The following is a 21,920-nucleotide window of genomic DNA, read 5'->3' on the forward strand; positions in this document are numbered from 1 at the left end:
CTCAGCATAGTTGCTGTGACAGCCTTTTCTTTCTTTAGCCAACACCCCCATTTCTCTCTCAAACACAATATGGAGTTTTGGGTGGTTTTTCAAGTAGCAAAAGAGGCAGGAATAAAGATCACAAACCCACCCACTGTACTGTTATTGTGTACTATTATAAAGTGGAGGGCCTGGAATACCTATCATTTAAGGTCTTTTGAAGAAACCACACTATTTTCATTGAAGTAACATTCTGAAATTATCCATGAAATTCATAATTGTGACTGAAAGATTTAAAACTAACTCATAGGTCCTGCCTCACTTGTTATTGTATTCTTTATATAATTCTGCAGTGAAATTACCTCTTAATTGTACCACAAGATTGTGAATAACCCAAGTACACACTAAAGTCTTTCCAGGACTTAGCCAAATACCTAACAGAAAGAGTAACTTTTTTCAGTTAATATACCTAAAAGCTACTAGGTAGACTATGTCCTTTCTAACTGTATAGATATCTAAAATGGAAGAAAAGCTGAAAGCAAAGATGTGGGTGAACAATAGAGAAAATGACTGAATGTTGGTATGAAACAAAGTAAATTAAAACAATAGGTATTGGCTAAATAAACTTCCTTTTTCAGAATGTGAGAGCTTCTTAGAAGTTGGATTGGGCACGGAGTGTACCTCAAAAGAAGGCATGCTTCAGAGGGAGTCAGGGAGTGAGTCTGAGCTCTTCCAGTCGCCCAGTGATGAAATGGACAGCATTATCTTCTCAAAGGTATTGAATGAACCTTCTACTCATTGACCAGCTGCTCTCCTTGACTCATCTGGCCTGTTTAACCCTTCTTTACTATGATTTTTCCCCTTGTGCTCCTTGTCATCCCATAGCTTTTTAATACCTGACTCTAGCTAGTAAATTGTGATCCAGATAGGCCATGTATTCTGAGGGATTTGGGAGAACTTGGTTTATCTTTCCTACCTCCCTTTTTTCTCTCTCCCTTCTTCTCTTTCTATACTTCAGGTTTGTAAGTGTTTAAAGTATTTAAAGAAGGAAACCCCCTTGCCAGGGCTTAGGAAAGGCATTGGCCTTTAAATATTAGATTTATTTTCTGAAAAACCATGGCTGGTTCCATGAGAGGTTTGAAGCTTGCACTGAAGTCAGAAGGCGTGGGAGTTCCTTTAGCGTGAACTAAGTCAGATGACAGTCAACAACCTTCAGTGGTTAGGAAGGGACCACAGCTCAGACTGTATGATGTCATAGATATAAACTAACCATAGAGTCATTCTGGTTAATGTGTAGATGCCTGAAACACACTGCTGAGCTTGGTGAAATCATCTTTCATCCAGACTGCTTAATTGGAACTTTCTAAATGTATGTATTGTAGAGAACTTGAGGTTTTCTCTAGGAAAAAGCTAGGGAAGATGGAGGCTGGCAGCTTGGGTTTGTTTCTGTTTTGTTCTCTAAGAGCAGTGGCCCTTTCCACAGCAAAGAGGACAGGTCAGGCTGTACTCAATTACATGCCACAAGTGGTTTTCTTAACAGTGAGGACTGAAGGGGCAGAAATGTAGCATCCTGAAGAGGAGTCTTCCTGGTTTTATGGTTGAAGAAGTGCTGACAGCATCGTTAGTGGGTGGTTACAGTGTGATACTCCCATGTTTAACTGTTACAGTATAGGAACAATGTCATAAAATTCTAGAATTCTGGTCTTTTTGGTTTTGTCCATCAGCCCTCATACTCCGTTTGTCCTTCCGAAACCCTTTGTACCCTGCTCCTCTGATTGTCTTCTGAAGGGTCTTGGAAAGATTTATAGTGCGACTTTAGGACTTCTGTCTTGTCACTTGCTGGCCAGGCATGATGCTGAGATTGGAGGACTCTAAACTTGATCTAGTAATTTGCCATAGGGTTCAACAAGAGAGAATTTGCCTTTGAAGTTATATAGGAAGAGGAAAACCAGTGTATTGCTTTTGTTTGGGGACATTGTTTTTGTTTTGCCCTCCTGCCTTCCTCCTTCTTTCCTTCCTTTTCTTCTTAAGCTCATAACAAATGCATGTTTTAAATTACATTTCTGGGAGGGAAGGATGTGTGCCTCAGTGCTCATATAAAAATCAGGTTAAAAATTTAACTTTAAAATTGTCTCATAATGACTGGAGCTGGATAATGAATATTTAAGAGATTATCAAACAAGTATGTATGTTTGTGTGTCCTAATAATAAAGAGGTCCTAAGATTTATTTTTATGTCTAAGGGTGTGTGCCTCGGAGTGGAGGTGGGGGGTGCTCATGGAGGCCAGAGACAGGCATTAGATCCCATGGAGCTGGAGTTATAAATTGTGTAAGAAGCCCCACATGAATTCTGAGAACTCAGGTTCTTTGGAAGAACAGCAAAACCTCTTAACTGCTGAGCCATCTCTCTAGCTTAAGTTTTGGTTTTTTTAAGCTGAATAATCTTCCCTCAGGAAATATTTGCTGGCCTACCTCTTAATATATAACATGTGAATGGTTTGTTCCTAGTGTTACCCTCTGTGCAGATAGATAATTATTTCTGATCACAAAATTGCATGGTTTGCTTACAAAAACAAAACAAACAAACAAAACCCAGAATTTTCTGTACTTTACCGTCTTACTCAAGCTGTTAAAAGGATGCATAAGATACTTCATGTAAAGGATCTTTGCTAAATACCGCACATTTTTCCCATGGAGAATAGACAATAATTTTTTCTTTTTTTTAAGCTGAAGCATGCACCTCAGACAAACTTCCACCTACATTGCAAATTGGAGTGCTTAGAGAAAAGCCAGGCAGTTGGGATGAACTTTCACCTCTTTGTGCATGCATGAGAATGTCCAGATGGCCTGGAACCAGGTCTGGGTGGGGGTGGGGATGTTTCTTCCGTTTCTTCTTCCAAAGCAGTGACTGACCAAGAGTTCTTGGAATAACTAATTTTCCTAGGGCCGACAAAACCAAGGCTAGTTAATAATACTGACAAGGCACTGACCTGAAATATTTTATATATGTTTATCTCATTTCATATGTCCAGCAACTAGGTAGGTAGCTTTGTCACTTATACCATACAAGAAATAGAGGATTAGATTGGTGTGTTCCTTACTTTTATGTCAACCTGACCCAGGCTATTATCATTTGAGCAGAGAGAACCTCAATTGAGAAAATGTCCTCTACCAGATTGGCCTGTGGCCAAGCCTATGCTGCGTTTTTTGATTGTTGATTGATGAGGAGGGTCCAGCTCTGTGGGGGAGGACACCCCTGGCCTGCTGGTCCTGAGTGCTATAAGAAAGCAGACTGAGCAAGCCATGAGGGGTCAGCCTATATCTAGGCAGCATTCCTCCGTGGCCTCTCTATCAGCTTCTGCCACTGGGTTCCTGCCCTGTTTGACTTCCTGCCTTGGCAGGATATAAAGTAAAATAAACCCTTTCCTCCCCAAGATACTTTTGGTTCTGGTGTTCTATCACAGCAATAGAAACCCTAAGACAACTGGTAAATAAGTTTATTTAAAGTGAGCAACTGAGTAACAGAAGTGAGGTTTTCATTGAGCCTTGACTCTGAAGTCTTTCCCTGTTTTGTTGCTTTGCTTTCATTCTCCAGAATGACTGTGAAAACCAATGATTTAAGTCAAGTCTGTTTACCAATAGTCTACTAACAGACCACCAACTCCTGTATTAGAGTCATTCCTCTGGCCGTTCCTGAGTGTGTGCTATGCAGTGTCATAGGGTTGCTTACAGTGTCCTTGTGTTCTTCTCTTTCTTTAGGGGGTTGGAGGGAGTCTTTAGGCAAGCCATTGCAACATGCTTTTCTGTGAACTGTGAGTGGTGCATTAGGTCACTTCCTGCAGGCACTTAGTTATGTTTGGCTTTAGGAGGTCTCTTGAACAACATGCACCTCCTGGGAAATGTGACTCTTTGGTGAGTGTTGAGAGCTTTATGTTTATTCTTACAAATATTTGCTGGCTCTTAAGGGCATTTTTAGATCAGCAACATAAAATTTATGCTTTGTTTTTAAAGTGAGACAAAATCCTGTGATTCACTTTGGCACTAGCTGAGAAAGAAAGTATGCAATCATAAGATGTAGTTGGTGCAGATCACTCTGATCAAGGACTTAAGATTCTTAGGCAGTATGCTCTGCATAAGAAGATTGTATGATGAGTGTTTAAAATGTGCGCTGTTATTTTTCAAGACAGTAGTATGTCTTCTATAAAATGTAAATAATAAATATTTTTTGGATAAATGAAGGGCTAATCATTTGGTAGTGTTACACACGATCCCTTCAAGTGTAGTGACAATATATAAACTGTGTGGCAGCTTTCTCTTTCTTGTGTTTATCTGCTGCTATTTTTTAAAAAATTATGTTTACTTACCACATAGCTGTGTTCTGTTTACACAGTCTCCCTAAATTACAGATATATCCATAGATATGCCTAAGTTCCTTAGAATCAATACTTTTCTATAGTTGATAGATTTGGGGATATATTTTATATATAATATATATATATAAAATATATATAACATATGCTTTTGGTTTGGTTTGTTTTTTTCAAGACTTTTTTTTTTTTTTTTTTTGTAGTTTTGGCTGTCCTAGAACCCACTCTATAGACCAAGCTGCCCTCAAACTCACAGAAATCCACCTGCCACTGCCTCCCAAGTGCTGGGATTAAAGCCCTGCACCACCACTGCCTTGCTCTTTTGGGATCTTGATTTTGGTTATTTTTAAGACAGAGTTTCTCTGTGTAGACCTCACTGTCCTGGAACTTACTCTGTAGATCAGGCTGGCCTCAGTCTGAGAAATCTGCCTGCCTCTGCCTCCTGAGTACTGGGATTTAAGGCGTGCACCACCACCACCTAGCTCAGTTGCTTTTGATAAACTCACTCACTACTTTTGTAACGTGTAGCTACATGAGAACACAGACTATAACCATAAGTCTTTTTACATGACATCCCTTCTCAGTGTCCACTCAACCTTCCAGAAGAAACAATTACAAAATTTCCCACCAAAGATGTTTTCTCTGATTTAGACATTAACACACTGTCTTACAAACTGGCATCTCTCTTGCATTCTCACTAGGGATGTATAAGAATACTAGCTACTCTACATCCTTAGTAACAAACACAGTTGTTTTAATTTTAGTGTTTCTGGTATCCATGCAGTTTTATCTCATTATGGTTTTGATTTGTATTTCCTGACAACTACTGATAGTAAACAGATTTTCACATGTCCATTGGCAGCTCATGTGTCTTCCTGCATAGAGCGTCTGTTCCTATCTTTGCCCATTAAAGTAATTGGGTTATTTGTTGTTACCAAGGAGTAGATGATGTATATCCTGGATACTGCCCCTTTATTAGATTCATGATTTGAAAATACCTTCTCTTACATCACTTGCCTATTCACTTATGTAAAAGTGTTGTGATTAGCTAAAATTTCTAATTTGATGAAGCATAATTTAATAGATTCTGTTCAGCTTACTGCTTTGTGTATAGTCCCCTGCTTGCTTTTCTCTTTTCTGTGTTGGTTTTGCTTAAAAAATGTATGGATTTGGCTTTCATTTTCAGCACTAAGATGTATCTCAGTATTATATTTGTAACAGTAACAACCACTTTATATATTCACTCCTGGCTGTTTTTTAGAATTATCTAAAGAGCTTAAAAGTGAGGTGGAAACACCCAGCTCTGCCAGCTGACTAACAAAATAAGAGTCTTGAGTTAACCTGTTTTCTCACCTCTAAAATGGAAACATTAGAGGGCACATCTCTATGAGAACAAAGTTAGAATAGGTGAAAACCTCAGGAAATGTCCCAGCACTTCCTTGTGGAAGAGTTTGTGTTGAGGATACAGTCTAGTCAGATTTTTCTGCCTTTTTAAAAAAGTGTGTGTGGGAGCTAGAAAAAAAGACTCAGTGATTAGAAACATTGACTTCTCTTCCAGAGGACCTGGGTTCAATTCCTAGCACCCACATATTGGCTCACAGCCATCTTTAACTCCAGTCCCAGGGGATCTGGCACCCTCTCTGGCTTCCATGGGCATCAGCCATGCATGTTGTATACAGACATATATGCAGGCAAGATAATATATATATGATAAAAATAATTTAAAAAGAAAGATGGGGGTGTAATATGAGCATATCACAAGTTTTTCTCATTTCGTTTTAATTATTGTACCAAAAGATACATACTTGTTTTAAGAGTTTGACTTGTTTTGCATTAGAGACTGGGAATATATATAGTTCAGGAGTGGAATGCAGGACTGGCGTATTTAAGGTACAAACACACATGCATGTACACACACACACACACACACACCAACTTCCAAGACTAGTGATGGATGGGACTATTTTATTTCTTCAAGAAATGTCCTTTTTAGACTAGGTACCAAGTGACAAAGTACTTGTTATTTTGACCAGAAATCATTTCCACACTAGGAATGTGGTAAATAGAAGCTCCTCCTTGGACCTCGTGTCTCCTACTCTGCAGTTCCATGCTTTAACTCAGGCTCTCCTGCAATCCCTGCTCTTCCTCTTTACTCCCAGGGCTTCCGGTTGTGTACCATTATGTTCCACCAATAGTTCTGTCTTAAAATAATGCCTCTTGCACATTAGAACTGACCTAATGAGGTGGTTTTACTTTGCCTCTTGTACCAGTGAAGTGACTGTTCAGTACTGACTGTTTGAATCAAAGTAGCCTGGAGTCAAGTCTTGATTCTGCTGTTAACTGTAACATGGGAGGGTCTAGTCAGTGATCTAGGACTCAAGTTTTCTGATCTGTCAGTGTCTTTTTTCTCCATTCATCTCACACTCTAGGAAATTGATTTTTTTTTTTCAGAGTAAAGGTAAGCTGTAGCCCAAAAGGAGCAAAAGTACCTTTGACAGGTGATGGTGTGCTTTGGATTAAAAAGATTCCCAAGTCAGAGCTGAAAAGACTCATTGGTTTTTGTGAGTTTTAATCTTTCTCTTAAAAGTTATACATATATCTTCACTTTTTCGTTATACTTTATTTATTCAATTGTGTGTTTGCGTGGGTGTGCATACTGCGCTTTACTTGTGGATCCTACAGAACAGTTTGTAGGAGTTGCTTCTCCTTTTATTAGTTTTATTAAAGCACTGAACCAAAATCTGGTTGACACCAAAGGGTCATACATCTTTAATCCCAGTACTCAGGAGGCAGAGGCACTTTGTGAGTTTAAACTTGGTGCTGATCTGGTCTCTACATAGTGAGTTCTAGGACAGCCAGGGTTATATAGTGAGAGCCTCTTTTAAAGATTTTTCTTAAGTGACCAAATGTCTTCATTAGGCATGTATTGGGAAAAAAAGAAAAAAATCTGCATACTTTTACGTATTTCTCTGTTTCTTGTCTAGTGTGAGGCTAAACTCTATATAAATGGAACTAATCTTTCCTTTGCTCATCATTTCATGCATTTGGTGTCTCTCAGTAAGCAGAGGATGCCACGACAGTAGGACAAGATTTGCATAATTCTTCTTAGATACTAGAGGTTAGCCAGGAAAGGAGCATTGGCACCTTATTAAAGGCCTTATTTTCAGGATTATTTTATGTGATTTGGCTTCAGAACATTCAGCCAAATTGTCAGAAAAGTGAAAAGTGGTAAAATTTTCTCCTTTACATTCTTGTGGCAAACTTTTGGTGGAATTAAAACTGTTAGGTAGTTTTTAAAAATATGATAAGCGGGCCGGGCGTGGTGGCGCACGCCTTTAATCCCAGCACTCGGGAGGCAGAGGCAGGCAGATCTCTGTGAATTTGAGGCCAGCCTGGTCTACAAAGTGAGTCCAGGACAGCCAAGGCTACACAGAGAGACTCTGTCTCGAAAAACCAAAAAAAAAAAAAAAAAAAAAAAAAAAATATATATATATATATATATATATATATATATATATATATATATATATATATGATAAGCTTAGAGTTTCATAAAGCAGAAACCATGGATACTGGTGGTTTTCTTCTTTTCAGTTGATGGTAGTTTGACAGAATTAAACTAAGAATTATTTTTTTCTCCATTAAAAAGAAAAATTAATGTGTTTTCTGTGTAGTCTAGTACTTTTACTAAAATGACAGCGATCTAGAACATTCCTTTATTACAGTGGTTCTCAGCCTTCCTAATGCTGTGGTTTTTTTAGTACATTTCCTCATGTTGTGGTTACTCCCAACCATAAAGTAATTTCGTTGCTACTTCATAGCTGTAATTTTGCCACTGTTATGAATCTTACTGTAAATAGTTCTGGAGATACAGGTTTGACAAATGGGTCACAGTGCACAGGTTGAGAACCACTGCTCTATTGGAAGCCATGGGAGTTAGAATCTAAGTGCAGTCATGAATTAAATGAAAAAAATAGTTTGAAGTCGCTTATTAATCTTCCCTGGGTCTGATCAACCATGAAGCATTGGCTTGGTCTTTCAGAACAGGGTATCTACCTGGCTCTGTTGGTTCAACTCCTTGTGCTCTCTCATTCCAGCCTGAGGAAGAGCAGTTGCTTTGTGATACAACAGGATCCAGTTCTTCCACAGATGACACAGCTTCCCTGGATCAGCATTCTTCTCATGGCAGTGATGTGTCCCTTTCTCAGACTTCAAAGTTAAACAGATCCAGAAACCATCAAAGTTCTGATGGCTTTTTCAACCATGGAGTGGGACCTGAGAATCAAGAGAGGGAGAGTGAGCCTGTTGGCTCTGGCGAGATGGAAGAGGAAGAGATGGACAGCATCACTGAAGTGCCTGCAAACTGCTCTTTTCTGAGAAGCTCCATGCGCTCTCTTTCCCCTTTCCGGAGGCATAGCTGGGGACCTGGAAAGAATGCAGCCACCGATGCAGAAATGAATCAGCGAAGGTAAGACAGGAGCCTATGCAATTCCTAACTCAGTGTGTGTTCTCTTTTGAGAAGTAGCTGATGTAGGTGTGCTTATAAAATCTGTTTTTATTTTGGTTTCTTGTATCTCATTTTTCCTTTCCATCCCAACCCCTTCTAACACCAGGTAGAACAGAAAGAAGATTAGTAGGGAGAAGGGGTGTGTTCTCTTTGACTACTTCCTGCTGTTTAGGGTCCTTGGGTTCTTTGAGGCAATACCAGTTTCCAAAGTCATCACCAGGATATTCAGCCAGCAACAAAAAACACAGCATCAGCCTTCTCTTCCTCCTCTGACTGTCTCCTTCAAGTGTTCTTCTTGCAGCTGTCTTTCCTCTTTCTTGATGGGCTTTTGTATTTGTACCCTCTCAGAGTCCATGTAAGATTTTTTTTTTTTAAGCTAGCAAAAAGCATGCTCCCTGTACAAGACAGTTTCCTGTTGACAACAATCATGCGCCCTCTCATGAGACTGTTATCAGCTGTGGACAAACTGGAGCAGCCTCCATATCCCACACCTGGAATTAAAACAAAAACATGTTTATATAATATAACTGAATTTTTAAAGAAACCAATACTTCCACCATAGCTTGACTAAACATTGTTATTGGTTTAAAAAAAAAAAAAGTCAGCAGACACTGGTAGGTAACCAAGGCTTTGAAACCAAGCAGATATGTGTTTTGATTCAAGCTCTATAACTTCAATGTAGACCATAGGCAACCACTTGTGCAATGTAAGCTTTAATTTTCTCCTCTGCAGAATACTTCCTTTCAGTATATTTGTGATAACATAAACTATTACTGTCACATAGTGAAGATTTATTCTTACCAATTAATCTTTGAAGTTCATGAATCTGGAAGAGAGAATTCTGTTAATTTTTAATTAAGTAACTGTGAGATCTTACATTCTTAACACATCTAAGTGGTTTGGTGTTTCCTAAGGATCAAAGCCACACATTTCTAATACAGAAATTTAATAAAGTCTAAATTTCAATGTGTAATTCTGAAGAGGACAGAAGATTCATGGCATACACTAAAATTGTTGGTCTTTTCCTATGTGTCCTACAGTTTGGGGATATTTACAAGGAATGCCCAGCATTACTCCTTCAGTTTGGCAGCAGCATATAAGAAATTGGATTGTGACCTGACTAGTTTAATTCTACAGACCAAATAGCATATAGCAAGGTGTGCCTGCCCCATGGCCACTTTACCTGCCTAAAGAGGTGCTCGCAGCCAGTAAAACAGGGTGTTATATTTTGCTTTGGGGTGTTGTTTGCTTTTGGTTTTGACTAATTTTTGAAGCATGATCTTGCTATATATAGCTCTAGATGATTCAGAACTCATTTTGTAGCACAGGCTGGCCATGAACTCATCACACGACTTCCCCTAGCTTACTCCTTAAATGGCTGAGATTGCACACAGGAGTTGTCATACTCAGCTATTGACAGTTGCTTTAAAACAGTTGTTGTAAATAGCACAATTGTTGAGGGGCTTTTTCCCTCCTCATTAAACTATGGGCATAAGTACGTGTAATCTTAATCATAGTTATCACTTTTATTTTTTGAGGTGGGGTCTCATGTAGCCAAGGGTGGCCTGAGTGTCACTGTGTGAGTCATACTCGTCTTGGACTCCTGGTCTTCCTACTTACACCACCCAAATGTTGTGGTGACAGGCATGTACAGCCATACACGCAGGCCCTCGCTTGCTCTTTCAATTTTTTTTAATGTATATGATTATCTTAACTGAATATATACCTGTGCCATGTGCATGCCTGGTGCCCAAGGAGGCCAGAAGAGGAGGACGTCATGTCCTCTAGAACTGGAGCTACAGACAACTGTAACTAACCATATGGTGAGCCACCATATGAACGCTGGGAAGCAAAACCAGGTCCTCTGGCAGAATAGCCAGTAAAGGCAACTATTAGCCATTTTCCATCCCTTCGTTTATTCTTTTAATTAGCCAGCACACATTAAGCATTTTTTGTGTCTGACAGTGTCTTAGGTTCTGGAGAAACAGATATAAGAATGGTCTTAGTCTCTGCCCTCACAGAGCTCAGGAACAAACTCTGTACTTACGCTCAGACTCTTTGTAACAGATTGTCTTACATTATTTCTTTATCTTCTCAGTGGTTCAGGTGTTATTTTCCCCATTGTTGTAGAATGGAAGACTGTTGCAGACCCTTTACATCATCTACAACCAGTAGAATCCTGATTTCTATTCTCAGTCAAGCTTTGTACAGTCCCATAGTATTCCATGGCATTAGGATAGTAGTCTTAAAAAACAAACAAACAAACAAAAAACAAGCAGTGCTGTTTATCTTGCTGTATTGTGTTTATATACTTTTGAAATCTTGGGTTATATGAAAACTCGTTTCTAAAGGTTCTCCTTCCCAGCTTTATACATGCTGTTTTCTTTCGTTCTTGTTTTTGTTGTTTGGTTTGGTCTGGGCAGGAGAGGGGTATTTGTTTGTTTCTTTTTGGTTTGGTTTGGTTTGGCTTTGGCTTTGGTTTTTCAAGACAGGGTTTTTCTGTGTAACCCTAGTTGTCCTGGACTCGCTTTGTAGACTAGGCTGGCCTCGAACTGACAGAGATCTTCCTGGCTCTGCCTCTCAGAGTGCTGGGATTACAGTGCACCACTGTGCTCAGCCATGCTGTTTTCTTTTAAAGCATCTGTATAGGCATGAGGAATGATCCTCGTGGTTAGAAAGTACTCCCTGAAGCCTAAGTAACTTCTTGGTAGGACATCCTTGTCTTAGATAATGAAGGATTGATGAGGAAATAGAGAGTTATTTTATAAGTATCCATTTTTCTACGTAACTCACTATCTGTAATGGATGATTGTAAAGGTATATGTATTTAAATCATATAGGTACCAAGCTGGGTTTAATGACTTGCCCAAGATTGCATGGTGATCTTATACTTGTACCTATTTGTGTTTTAAACCAGTATATCATGCCTGTTTGGACTTAGTGTAAATTATTATCTAGTACTGTCTTAATACCTTGAGATGCAATACAGTAGTTTTATCACCTTAATAGTTTGACTAATTAGTATATTATTATTTGTTACCTGAAATTTAAAGCCTAAAGGAAACCCCCTTTTAATGTTTTAATGTTTAGTGTTTTAATGGCACTTTTTTATGATCCATTTACTTTTATAACTTACACTAATCTCCATAACTTGCCATCTAATTAACTATTTGGATACCGAAGGATCAAAACTGACCTTTTTGTTGGGTGTTTGGTGTTCTGATATTTTTGTCATCCATTCTTTCCGTCTTGTTGCTCCTCTGCTATTTGTCTTTGGGGATTATGTTTCTTCCCAGTGTAATCTCTGTGTTTTGTGCATTTGTGTATTGTTCACCTCCATACTGACCTCTTCCATCATTCATTTTCAGTTCAATGCAAGTTCTTGGTCATGTTGTCAGGAGACCTCCCATTCATAGGAGAAGGTACAGAGCTCTCTAAATTGAACTAACCATGTCATCTCTGAGCATGTACTAACAGTCTCGCATCTGGTTACCATGACTGGACAACATTTAAAGCATTTATTTCTGGTTCAGGCAAATAAAATATAGATGCTTATTAATTGCTATGTCCACCTGACAGGAAATCTAAACCAAGCCTCTTTTTCTAGGCCTAAATTTATAATATGCAATCCCACTTACTGGTTCAAATGAATTTGTTTAGGGGAATTCAGGGTTTTTTGTATATAGCTAATGGACTTCAGAGGATACTTTTCTTTTCTCTGTCTCAAAGAGAGAGAAAATAGCCAGAAATATGCTTGTGCTCACCACAGATAGGTCCTAAAATATGTTTAATACATTTTGAATAATAGGAATATTTTTGTGAGCTGGCCACCTGGTAATATTTTCAGAAAGCAACCTGGCATAAGCTGATACCTATTTTTTAATTGCTTAATAATAATATTTATCATTATTATTAATCAAGTAAAAATGAAGCTAATATTTGTAAGCTAAGAAGACTTTTTTATTTAAAGACTTTTGTTTTGTAGAGCTATTACTGAGTTTTCTTCCATTGTTTAAAAAACCATTTAGGAATTACAAAAGTGTGATTCCTTTTTGCTAATTCCTCATATAAAGGGACATTTATAAATATACTTTTATCTATTTGTAGATTTATGAGAAAGGCCAAATGGTAATCTTCCTACTTTATTACTTTCAAATGTATCCTTTAATTCCACATTTTAGGGGAAATTTTGATCTTAAATTCTAACATTTTCATGAACCTCAAATGGTCATGATATTGGTTAGGTTGTTCTTCTTGAGAAAAAATATGAACTGCCTTTCTCAGTAGTATCTAGAGTACTCTCTTTGGTAAAGCTCCTTGTTGTGAACTAACTGAAGCACGTACCTGATTGCACATCAGACATCATACCCTGAGCTTCAGTGAAATTGTTTCTGTAGGAAGAACATGGTTCATAGTCTTAAAACTTTCAAAATTGAAACATTGCAACAAGTATTAGAGAAGACAGTTGTTCTCCAAAAGCACACTGGGCTTCCTAAATTTCAAAGCCAAAGAACCTTAATGTTTTGGGGGCTCTCAGAAATACACCTTTAATTATGAAAGGAGTCAGGGAAGGCTTAGATCATTTGCAACTTGCTGTATCCTGTGAAGCTCATATGCTCTTTTTTTCCCTCCTGTTCTGCATCTAAAATGTTTTTCACAGCATTATCATAGTCTCAGAGTAAAGGAGATATTTAAAAACTCTACAAAGAGATTATCCTTATTTTTAAGAATGTTGATTTGGCAATGTATGTGAGTTAATGATTTTCTAGTTTTAATAAGAAATCAAAGCTGAGTATGGTGGTGCATACTTTTGATCCCAGCCCCAGGGAGGCAGAAACAGGTGAATATCAAGAGTTTGAGGCCAGCCTGGTCTACAGATCAAGTTCCAAGACAGCCAGGGCTACACAGAGCAACCCTGTCTCAGACGGAGACAGGGAGGGGACGAGGGGAGGGAGGGAAGAAAAGAAATCCAATTGGAAGTTTAAAAATTAGTAACTTCACTAGGCTGTGGTGGCACATGCCTGTGATCCCAGCACTCAGGAGGCAGAGGCAGGTGGATCTCTGTGAGTTTGAGGCCAGCCTGGTCTACAAAGTGAGTCCAGGACAGCCAGGGCTATTACGTAGAGAACCTGTCTTGAAAAAAACAAAACAAAAAAATTTTTAATAACTTCAAAGAACAGACTTCTGTGCCTTATGAATGCTTGTAAATTATGTTTTACTTCTACTTATACAAGTAAGTTTGAGTTAGTCTAATCCTTTCCAGATGAGAGATGCCTCAGACTGTGTATTTCTCCCCTTCTTTTTGTGAACCTTACACTGTTACTTAATCAAATTTGAAAGTTTTCATACTACTTGGATGGAACACTGGTAGAGGAAGCTATCATAGTATTCCACCATCTCCTCATCTGCTCCACGTCTTGTCCACCAAGCAAAGTTGTTAGAACTTGGAGGTTAGCCCAGTGAGTGGTTCTGCGTTCTACAGCTGTTGTCTTTGTTGTCATTGTTAAAGACAAAAGCAAAGCACATATATTTTAAGGCCTCAGCCAGGTGGTGGTGGTGCACGCCTTTAATCCCAGCACTTTAGAGGCAGAGGCAGGTGGATTGCAGCCTGCTCTACAAAGTGAGTCCAGGACAGCCAAGGCTACACAGAGAAACCCTGTCTCGAAAAACCAAAAAACAAAACAAAAATTAAGGCCCCGAAAGCAGTATTTTTTAAGGTAACAGTAGTGTACCACACCTTGAGCATGTGTCTCAAGGAATTAAACAAATAAGCAAATAATCAAAGATCCTGGCCCTCCGGTATAGTTCTAGTCACAAAATTCCTGTTAATATAATTTGGTTAACTTTTTGCCTGCCATATTTGTTTAACCTTTCCACCATAGGTTTTCCTCCCCTGCTGTAGTACATATGATAAACAACAAAGCAGGGAGTCAAATGGATGTTTTTTGAATCTTTGGGGAAATGAATACAAAATTAACATGTTAATGCTATAGAACTCAAAGAATAATAAGTCTGCTTAGCAGTATAAAACTATAAGGAAGGTATAGCCTTCATTACATTTGCCTTATTTTAAGCAGAAAAGCCTAGTCAATAGCATCTGAAGAAGAAATATACGTTGACTATTGTATAAGATTCATATTTTTTTTAAGATTATAAAATTGCCTGGTTTATCTAGATCCTTAATGGAAACAAGGGAAAAAATACGAATGTCTCAGTGAGGCCTCTGAGCTGTCTGTAGTGTTTCCTTTCCATTCAGGCCCAGGATCAACTGTCCTGAGTCGAGGGATGTGAGAGCAGGGATGACTACAGAGAGACGCTTGGCATAGCAGTGAAATTGGAGCACTTCTCTCAGAATGGCTGGAGAGGAAGCCATGAATAGGATGCACTTTTTGCCAAGGCATTAATAGAAGAAATTCTTCAGTTTCAGTTGGAGTAGTTATCCCATAAAGAGCTCACATGACCTTTCCCAAAACAGTGTGTGAGTGGACATCAACTGAACATTAAATTCCTGTGGTTCTTTTTCTAGTCTTTTCCTAAGTTCTCAGTGTTACATCCCTAATTATTTAAATGATTACATAAGTCTACCTCTATGTCCTTTCTTTTTAAACTGAATAACCCAAACCTGTTTCCTCTTTTCTCCCTCCATTTCTTGTTTCTACCTTTGATGTCATCTCCAGTATGAGCTGGTGTCCCTCTGGTGTGCAGTACTCGGCTGCCCTGAATGCTGACTTTAATTTCAGAAGGTATAGTATTACATGTCCAGTCACCAAACCAGGAACCATAAAGTAAGACTTCTGGCTTTGGGCTGGCTTTCCTGTGGCTGGAATGCACTCGGGCAGCCTGTGATATCTGTGAGCATAGTATCCTGCCGCAGCCTTCGCTATGAACGCCACCAGTCGTACTGCAGGATATGGCCTAGGAACAGAATCCACTGCTGCATCGTTTGTCTCAAGTAGCAATAGATTGCTGTGTTTTCTGCATGAAACCTCTGTCTACGCTGTGAGCCCTTGTCTTTGTTTCTGTCTTTTGAAGTTCCTAGATTCTTAAGAATAATGGCTTCTTAAGAAAACAATTAATCAAAGAAGCTAATAGGTCCTAGTTTTTATTATGCTTCCTTCCTTCCTTCCTTCCTTCCTTCCTTCCTTCCTTCCTTTCTTTCTTTTTTTCTTAAGTTTCAGGATTTTTTTAAAAAGATTTATTTATTTATTATTATATGTACAGTGCTTTGCATCAGATCACATTATTGATGGCTGTGAGCCACCATGTGGTTGCTGGGAATTGAACTCAAGACCTTTTGAGCAGTCAGGGTTCTTAACCTCTGAGCCATCTCTCCAGCCCAATATACTTTCAAGTTCTACATTTAGATTCTGAATTTAGATGCTTCATCATTTCGAATTGGTCTTTGAGTTAGACAACTAGATTTAATTATTAAAATGTTTTCAGGATTAAGTTTTGTGGTGAGCATAGATGAGATCTTCTCAGACTTTTCAGATAATTCCCAGTGGAAAACTAAATTTCTTAGCTAAACTTTCTTCTTATGCCTGGTGTTAAAAAATGAGTTCTAGAGAGGTATTTTGTTGCAGTTCATTATGACTTCTATTGTCATACTGAAATAAAAACAACAAATTTGTTAATTTATCCACTAGAGAAAAATAGAGACATATGGCTTCAGTTCCTAAGTAACTTACGAAGAAAAAAATGGCCCTTCAGGGCTGGCATATATGAACTTAGTTGTAGCAATTAACTGTACAATTTTCCCAGAAGTAGCTATATAGCTTCAATAAACATCCAAATACAGTTCCAGCTGGCTGCTAACTGGGAACACAGTGAGCCACAACTGTATTCTTCTTTCATAGACGTTCTTTCAGTGTAGTTATAGCACATGTGAGCATTGTACTAGTTGGCAACTCCAAAGAGGGTAGACAGCCAGCCTTCCCCTTTAGCCTCTTACTTACAGAGGTAACTACAAAATCTGTACCTCACAGCTCCCTTTTAAAATTCCGAACACTGTTTACTTTTTCAGCATTTATGTGCCAGTGTTTTGTGTGCCTGTCTGCTGCTGCTGCTTCTCACTAAGCCACCATCTGGATAGGTGTGCACAGATAATATTGCTCCTTAGCAAAGCCAGAGTTTTTTGGGCAGAACTATACCCGAAAGTTGTTGGAGTCAACCAAAATATAATTGAGTATAGTTTTATGATAGTCTGCATGGTAAGCACACAACTAAGTCACTCACTTTTCATTCTCAAAGCTTCTTATGCTTGTTGACATGTGACATGTGGTATTAGAAGAGTCAGATTCTGCAAAGATTAATTTTATCACACCAGTGAAAGTACAGACATATAAAAGATGAGATAAATATATGGTCTGCCCATAAAATACATTGAAAAACAGCTGAGAAAATGATGGTATATGGTTCAACATTTAGTTATGTTGAATGAGGTAAGGAAATAAACATGTCTGGGGTTCTCTCTTAGCATCCAAGACCACCGGGGGAAGGTGAGTGGCATTCATCTGCTCTGTATCCTTGTAGACAGTTTGAGTAGGAGATGCAGAAATAAACATAAGTTTGAGGTATTTTTTTATCTTCCCATTCTGAGACCTATGAATAGCAAGCGACTGAACTCTTGTGCTCTGTGTTCAGTTTCAGTCTGGAAGGCTTGACAGGAGGAGCTGGTGTTGGAAATAAACCATCCTCATCTCTAGAAATGAGCTCTGCAAACTCCAGTGAGCTCAGAAACCCTTTCAGTGGTGAAGAACAGAGAGACTCTTTGATGTCACTTTCCGAAGAACATCTGGAGCCAGACCAGAGACAGCACCATAGGATGTTTGATCAGCAGGTAAGACTAAAATGGGTATGGTCTGCTAATGGGGGTAGTAGTAGAGTATGGTCTTGCTTTTTGGTAATATTAGTATAAAGCTACATCTGTGCTTACTTATTTACTAAATAATAGCTTCTATTCTAGCATTAACACGTATTTATCACTAAACATGAATATTTAAGAAGACATCAGTTGGTCTGGAGAGATGACTCAGTGGTTAAGAATATGTCTCCTTAACAACTGAGTTGTATTCTGAATAAATTAATAAAATTTAAAAAAAAAAAGAATATTTCTCTTGCAAAGGACTGGCATTTGGTTCCCAGCACCCACATATAGTGGCTCACAGACATCCATAACTTCAGTTCCAAAGATCTAGTGCCTTCTTCTGACTTCCAGGGGTATCAGGCATGAATATGGCAAACATATATTCAGACAAAACACTGTACAAAAAATATGAATATTAAAAAAACATTACTTTAAAAAAAGAATACATTAATCTACACAGTTTCATCACAGCAACTGTTTTAGGATTAGGAAGGTATTTAGGACATACAGCTTCCTTTATCTGTTTCTGTTGTTCTTTTACCAACTCCTTGTAAATGGAGTTTTAAAGTATATTATGTGCCATTATTAAATTTAGCAATTTGAAAATCCATGCCCCAAGGTTATTTCCTAGAGAAAACGTGTTGTTTGTCTCAACCATACTGTTCAAGAAGTGTCCGTTGGTTCCCTCTGTTAGTTGTGAGAGCCTCAAACCCCCATGAGTGAGCTCAGACTTGGTAACTGTTAGTGTCATTATTTCCTTCCATGACTTAGAAGTAGACAGGTTTTAGTGAGAATATTTTAATTTTCTTAATGTTGTTTGTGTGACCTTTTCTGAGACCGATATTCCCAGAAATTTGACAGATGACCCTTTCTTATAGTAGATAATATTAATTACCACTGCTGTCTTTCTGACTCAGTCTTTCTCAATAAAGTCATCCTCTCCAGATAAATATCAGCATTCTGTGCTGTGCTGTGCTACATCGTGCGTAGTCTTCCTAGAACTTTCATCTTACCTTTAGTTCCTCCTGTGCGCAACCTAGAGTGGGTGTTGTGCTGCATGTATCTTTCAGATCTAGACAAGCTGCCTGCAGCCAACTTCCTCTTGAGAGCCTCTGCTGTTCTCTGAGGTCATTTTTCAGACCTCACAGTTGTATTTGGAACACAGCAGCTGTTTGCCACGGGTTCCATGGTTACACATGGAACAGGCTCTAAATAATCAGAAGTCTTTGGCCTAGCTGAGTGAGTGAGTGCATGGTAGAAGTAGATGTTCAGTGTCTCTCTTTCAACTTCTGTGAGTCATAAAGAGGCAGATTTCATCTTGTGAGATGATTAGAATGAGCTGTCTCAAAATGAAAGACACATGGGTCCTTTATCACCAGAAGTGACGGTCATTCCTTCCGGAATGTTAAAAGGAGCCTCTGCTTTTGCTTGTGCTATATGGCTCTCAAAATGCTATGCATTTAAATTGCCAGTAACTCTGCGGAGGAAGTTAGGTTACTAAGTTGCAGTTACCCTGTGTTCATGTAGACCCAGTCTAAGAGGAAGTGAAAGAGATTTTGCACTGCTGCTTTGCCAGTGCTCACATCTCAGCTTCCAAGTCCTAATAATCAGGGTAGCCACATATCCTACTGTATGTCTGTGAGGGTGGTTTGATTTTCAAAGGAGCAGTGCTCTATGTAGTCTATTACCTCCGGTGAAGTTACTTACCAGCTTATGTGTCCAGCAGAAAACCTGCTGAACACTTACTCAATTGGCAGCATTGTCAGATGCTCTGAGGGATGAATGGTGAATACTCAACCTCAGTTCGGGTGAAAAGGGGGCATTGGAAAAGCAGAATAACTTCTTAGGAGCTGAGTGACTGTTAAGTGGCAGAGGTCAACTGGCTTCCAAGTCTCCTTTGCTAGGTTGGATCAGTGTAAATTCTGTACATAGCTAAATGTATGAACATGTACTTAGAACCTATTCTTCATTTTTTTTATTTCGTAGACATGTCACAGGTCTAAACAACAGGGATTTAATTACTGTACATCAGCCATTTCTTCTCCATTGACAAAATCCATCTCATTAATGACAATCAGTCATCCTGGATTGGACAGTGAGTATACTACTTTTTAAAAAATAAATACATCTTAACCACTTATCTTTTTTTTTTTAACTTCTTCTTTTGACTGTCTTTGTGCTTAAACAGAAGTGCTGATGTAGAGATGAGCTTTCAGCTCTTCCTCTTGCTATGGAAAAAAATCTTTGTGATACGTTACATTCATTATATTGTGGGACATAAATATGAGACCATTTTTAAAAAGGTCTTTAAAATAATTTCAAACTTGAAAAATGGGTACAGATGACTCACTGAAAAATACGTAGGAAGAAAATATGTGGCAAAAATAGCATGAGGAATTTGTGTATTCTTCCCTCAAATCCCCAAATGTTACTATAATTTACATTTTCCAGAATGCTTGCTTGCTTTATCACTTCCCTTCAAAGAGTAGGTTTCTTTACTCCTAAATAATTGAATATGTATCTAAGAAACAACGATACTCTTTCTTATAATAATTATCTGAATCAGGACATTAATTCTAACCAAATTGATCATTAGATCAATATAGACACAATTCAGTTTTTCTCACCTTTTCCTGGGTCCAAGATCCTATCCAAGAACAGATGTGGAAGTGAATATTTATGTCACAGGAAGCTCCTTAAACCTGGAAATACCTTGTCTATGCTAAACTAAACAGAACACAAATCAGTCTGAACACTCAGAAATGTCGAGATTGGGAGACAGAGTTGAAGAACTTTTTTACTTGAATAAGTACAAGAGAAGTCTGAAAGTGACTATTAAAACTGTGCAGATGCAGGCCAGTTGGCTGTCGAGGGTATATTGACATGTGAAATCTGTAAACACAAGGCATTTGTGAATAAAAACTTAAAAGCGTTTTAATTATAAAACTATATGTCACCAACTTGTTCCTTAAGGAATTTTTTTTCCAATTATTAAGGTTTCTTTTTATGTTAGGTGTATGGGTGTTTTGCCTTCATCTATGTCTGTACACCACATGCATGTTGTGCCCACAGAGTCTCAAAGAGGGCAATAGCACCTCTGCAACTGAAGTCACAGATGCCTCTGAGTTGCCATGTGGATGCTGGGAGTCAAACCTAGGTCTTATGAAGGAACAGCCATTGCTCTTAACCACAGAGCCATCTGTCTAGTTCAAGAGACCTGTTTTAAAATTGATTTTCAGGATTGGAGAGATGGATCAGAGGTTAAGAACTGCTTTCCAGAGGTCTTGAGTTCAATTCCCAGCAACCACATGGTGGCTCACAACCATCTATAATGAGATCTGGTGCCCTCTTCTGGCCTGCAGGTGTACATGCAGGCAGAGCACTATATACATAATAAATAAATCTTTTTAAAAATTGATTTTCAGTGAGTGATTGCAGTGCGAGATTGTGGTGCAGAGATTAAATCTGAAAGGGGTAATGCACATGCTCTTCACTACAAGGCCGACTACTCTGGGAGCTAAGCACAGGCTCCTGGTGCCTGCTGTTTCCTCAGTGTCCTCCTAAAATGTACTTTGTAGCTGTCCTTCACTGATGAGTTGTCTTGCCTTACATCTTGGCTGGATGCATGTTTAATCTTACAAATTTTCACAGTGGAGGGATAACATGAAGGATGATTGTCTTGCTGTGTAATCATGAGCACCTGCATTTGGATCCCGGTGCCTACATAACAAGCTAGGCGTACTTTCATGCTTTTATGTGGCCCTGGCATGCTCTAGGCAGGGGAGACAAGACGACCACTAGAGCTTGCTGCCTTTTAGCCTGGCTAAGAAACATGAACTCCAGGTTCAAGGAGGCCATCACTGTCTCTTCAGGTTTCCTGTGTGTACACACCTAAACGTAAATACACACACAGACAGTTTTTAAGGGCGCTTGGACCTGCGGCTCAGCAGTAGAGCTCAGTTCCTGTTGAACATGCAGGAACCCCTTCACCTCCCAAATTCTGGGGTTAAATGCATACACCATCACACTCAATTTACAGTCAGTTTTTCTTAAGATAGTTTAACTGATGCTTTATGTAAGCCCATATGACTGGATGACTGTTATAGAGAGTCTTTACTACTCTCAGTCACTTCAACTGTTAAATAATGATAATGTGCTGTGCCTTTAATGTAAAGTCATTAGTGTGCTTCCTGTCATACAAT

General features: G+C 38.7%; 1 protein-coding gene across 9 annotated transcripts in view; it reads left to right on the forward strand.

The window, feature by feature from the left end:
* Positions 1-21,920, forward strand: part of AKAP13 (A-kinase anchoring protein 13) — a 281,857-nt gene that overhangs the window by 195,150 nt on the left and 64,787 nt on the right. For 5 of the 9 annotated variants that reach the window (XM_084801414.1, XM_084801408.1, XM_084801407.1 and 2 more), the window contains exons 10-15: positions 618-754; positions 8,443-8,813; positions 12,221-12,274; positions 15,530-15,595; positions 17,496-17,691; positions 19,705-19,813. In XM_084801414.1, coding sequence (XP_084657540.1) covers positions 618-754; positions 8,443-8,813; positions 12,221-12,274; positions 15,530-15,595; positions 17,496-17,691; positions 19,705-19,813 — 933 coding nt within the window. The remainder of the gene's footprint in view (positions 1-617; positions 755-8,442; positions 8,814-12,220; positions 12,275-15,529; positions 15,596-17,495; positions 17,692-19,704; positions 19,814-21,920) is intronic. The other 4 variants (XM_084801413.1, XM_084801415.1, XM_084801412.1 and 1 more) reach the window with 3 other exon arrangements.

The sequence above is a fragment of the Acomys minous genome, assembly GCF_964271855.1.
Source record: "Acomys minous genome assembly, chromosome: 2".
NCBI lineage: Eukaryota > Metazoa > Chordata > Mammalia > Rodentia > Muridae > Acomys > Acomys minous.